The following is a 3,997-nucleotide window of genomic DNA, read 5'->3' as shown; positions in this document are numbered from 1 at the left end:
TTTTTTTTTCTGCTTTTGGATATTAACATTTTATTATTTCTCTTATAGTTTTTTTCCAGGGAAAGGTTTTGAGGGACTAGCTGTGGCCTTCAGTGCTTTGCCATATTTTTTACACTTTCTAGCTGTTCTTTTACATGGAGTGGCCTTTTTTTTTCCAAATAGATTTTTAATAGGATTGAATCACGATTGTCAATTGTCCTTCTCTTGTTATTGCTGTTTCAGATGACATGATTAGGAGCAACATTGTCTTGGCTCCATTTGCCATTAGCACAGGAGTTTGAAGTTGACTTAGTTTGTTCTCATTATGATTTAGCTTATTAATTAGAATATCTGAATTTGTCTCCATGCACATGTATTGATCATGCACTTTGTGGTTAAATTTGTACCAAAAAGTTATGAAATTGCCGCAATTATTTAGTAATGTGTGTCGTATTTGGCGTTGCAATCATTAATGCTATATAAGCAATTTTCTGTTCCCTATGTCCAACGTTGTGAAATAAAGAATATAATGGGGATGCTAATTTTTCAGGCTGGTGTTTCACCTCTTGTTCAACAACAACTACAGGAGTTGTCAAATGCAAAATTGATAGGAAAAATGGGTTCTCAAGAGAAGAAAACCCGAGGACTTGTGGTAATTGGTCAAGACTGTGTCGAACCACTTCAAGCTCTTAGGAACTCTGGTCGTGAGGTACAAGTACTTGCACTTTCTTTCATATTACTTGTGCAATATGGTAATCAGCTTTTGCAATAATTTGCTAGGCTTAGCTTAGGTTAAATGCACTGCTCCTATTCGTGTTTCTGATGGTAAGATTAAAGCAATTTAAACTACTTAAATCAGGCCAATGCATGAAGTGCTCCTTAATGCTAGTCATTTGCAACAATTATTTGAGGCCAAATTATTTGCAGGGATGTTTAATTTTTTTTATTTTTTGTCACTCATATGAGCATTAGAGGTTTTAGTAGAGTTTACTGACCTGAATTATCCTCATTTATTATATCCTTGTAATTCATTGGCAGGATGCTATTGAAAGACCTACCTTCTTAGAAGTAAAAATACTTTCAATTGTTTAGCCCTGCAAAGCTGTTTGTGGTTTCTTCATGCGGAAAGTGCATGCATGGGAAGTCAAACTTTAGATAAATGCATGTAATCTGCACTTGAACTATCACGCTAGAAGCTTTAGTGTTAAAAATAATCGTTGTAATTGTTTGTGTTTGAGGCTTTACAATTCAGAAGTAACTTTCTAAGGGTGGTCCAGGATGAAATTCAATTAATGTAAATATGCTTTATTTCTTTCATTGATCGATAATGGTGAGTGATGACATTTTTTGCTATTCATCAATCTTGTGCTGCGATTGTTAAAAAGATAATGACAGGGATAACACGATACTAAATAATTTTGAGTTTTGGTAATATAATAAATAGACAATAAATTTACACATAGAACCCATAAAAGAGAGATTTTGAGGGATGTATGATGGATGCCCTTCTTGAAAATAACAGAGGTAACATCAGCAATAATGATAGATGTTAGAAATGACTGAGATGAAAGGCCGTACGAGAAAAGGAGCTTGAATTTAAAACACATTCTGCACCAGTAGAATTGGCTGCAATGGTTCCAGAGGTATAAAAAATTTTGTAGGAGGAGAAATTTTTTATAGTTTGGAAGTAGTTAGACATAGTCTTCCTAGGAAATAGGAACTAGTCCAGAACTAGAGGCACCTGAAGTGATAAATAGAGTCGAACTAAATGAGGAAGCAAGCTGAGCAATTGATGGTAATTATCTTTGTTTCAGCTATATTTAGGAGGATGATTAGTGTGTCTGCACTAAGGGCATATGGTAAATTTTCTCAATCACCATTAGGCCTTCCTCATCAAACATAATTGTCCCTATTGCCTCGAGAGAAAACGGCTGAAGCTGATTGATGAGATGCCTTTAATTGAAGGGTGCGGCTCTCAGTAATAAGAACTTAGGAGGGAAGGGTTATGATATTAGTATTTTGGAGTTAGACATTAACTGAGTTTGTACGACATTCAATAAAACTTTCAGAATGGATAATAAATTTTGCAACCATAAACTTCCTTCTTTTTTCCAAGTAGTTGGGTCTGTTGTGAAGGGGCGATGCTAAAGTAACACCTTTTTAATTTGCTGTGTGGAGTGTTAAAATATCTCTTGTTTTGCATAACCTTTTTGATGAGGTGCAAACTCATGGTAGACATGATAAATATTACTTTGTTGAAATTAGGCGGGAAAAAGAAATTGACATCTTTTTAGCTGAATCTTGAAACACAGTAGTATATGAAGTAAATATTTCAAGACTGCGTGTATATATCTTACATAATTACTAAATTATCTTACACAATAAATATTATTGTTGGCGTCATGCTGCAATAATAACATATTGGTATTGGGCCATTGGTATAAATCTTATTTGGGGTTAGATTTTCATGAGATAACTTTTTTGCAGTAAATCATGTCTTAAATACGCTTATGTAAATCTCATTGTTAAGTATGGTATATTGGACTGGTGCTGAAAGATAAATGTGATAGATTTGGTAAGGAATCTATTTACATGTAGGGCCTGTTTGGTTGCCAGTCAGAGAAAGTGTGATTTCAGATTTCTAGACGTGGAAGCTGTGAATACTACCTTTCAAAATGTTCTTTGGTTGTCTTGTAGAACTATATATGCATAAACTACTTATGCGTACATAATTTTTTATGGATGTTATAAATATAACTGAAAATGAAACATAAAATAATAATAATAATAAATTATTGAAAACTATATATTTTATATTTATTAATTTATTATACTATAGATAGTATATGCTCATATACGAAAGTCAATAAAGATTGTTATCGACTTTTTCATTTACAAGCTGTAGCTTTAAACAGCTAGTAGATTTACCTAATAAAATTTCACATCTGGGAGTGCTTTTTCAATAAAGAAAAGGCTGTAGTTTGATTCTTTGAAAAGAAAAGGAAAGGTCGGCCTTTTAGGCAAATCTATTTTATATGGAACCTACTATATTCATATAGTAGTGTAAACTGCCAACTCCTCTGTAGCGCCATGACTATATCTCATGCTTTAGTATATTATGTATAAATCAATAAGTTATGTATTTTTTGTTAGGAATTCATGTATAATTTTAATGAATATTATTATACGTTTTGAAATAAATTTTATTGTCAGTACATACTTATGAATAATAGTCTTTATCCATGCATGAATACCATTTTTATTTTCACTGAAATTCGAGAGTATCACATTTAATGATTTCTGAAATTGTGCCTTGCTGGAGAAGAACTCACTTCCCACTTTACCTGTATGACAAAAAAGCAAATTGATCCACTTTCCTCATCTTCTTCCTTCCAACTTTTTGCATTTCCAAACAAGCCGTCATCAAAGAATGAAACCTTAAAACGACAAATATTTTTCACTTGCACGACAGGACTGCATTAAGTTATTAAAGCTTGTGATTGAAGATATGAGTGAATTTGATGAGTTGACGGTTATCCCTGAACTTGTTGAATATGATAAAGTTGTGTTGCTTTGATTTATATTTTAGTTGAAAGTTTAGAAACAAAAGGAGATTGAAATATTTATCACATATATAACTGGATCGCGTGTTGCTTGAACTACATTCTTTGCGACAAGGTATTATGTTTATGCCTGAATATACGAGTAAATTTGGATTTATGGTTAGCTTTGAGCTTTTTGAAGATGAACTACGTTCCTGGATTTAGAATGTAATTGAAATTTAAGATGTCTATGGTGATGCTACCCTATAAAGTCTCCTCAATATACCATGCTATTCAAAATATCATTGACTCGAGTACTTTTTAAAGAACTACTGTCAAGGATTTACTTCACAAGCGGGGGAGACCCTATACCATGTATGCCTTTATGTTTGTTTACATTGCATAGTATCTCCTAAATTTAGTTTGTAGGGGCATTTACAAACATATCATCCAATTCTTATATATTTACATATCTA

General features: G+C 32.7%; 1 protein-coding gene across 4 annotated transcripts in view; it reads left to right on the top strand.

Moving 5' to 3' along the window:
- LOC110024605 (DEAD-box ATP-dependent RNA helicase 13) overlaps window positions 1-3,997 on the top strand; it is a 48,823-nt gene that overhangs the window by 42,867 nt on the left and 1,959 nt on the right. For all 4 annotated transcript variants that reach the window (XM_020724667.1, XM_020724668.1, XM_020724666.1 and 1 more), the window contains exon 16: window positions 530-688. In XM_020724667.1, coding sequence (XP_020580326.1) covers window positions 530-688 — 159 coding nt within the window. The remainder of the gene's footprint in view (window positions 1-529; window positions 689-3,997) is intronic.

This window comes from Phalaenopsis equestris, unplaced genomic scaffold (genome assembly GCF_001263595.1).
Source record: "Phalaenopsis equestris unplaced genomic scaffold, ASM126359v1 Scaffold000263, whole genome shotgun sequence".
Lineage (NCBI taxonomy): Eukaryota > Viridiplantae > Streptophyta > Magnoliopsida > Asparagales > Orchidaceae > Phalaenopsis > Phalaenopsis equestris.
Note: the sequence above shows the minus strand (reverse complement) of the source record. Positions and strands in the feature narration are given on the sequence as shown.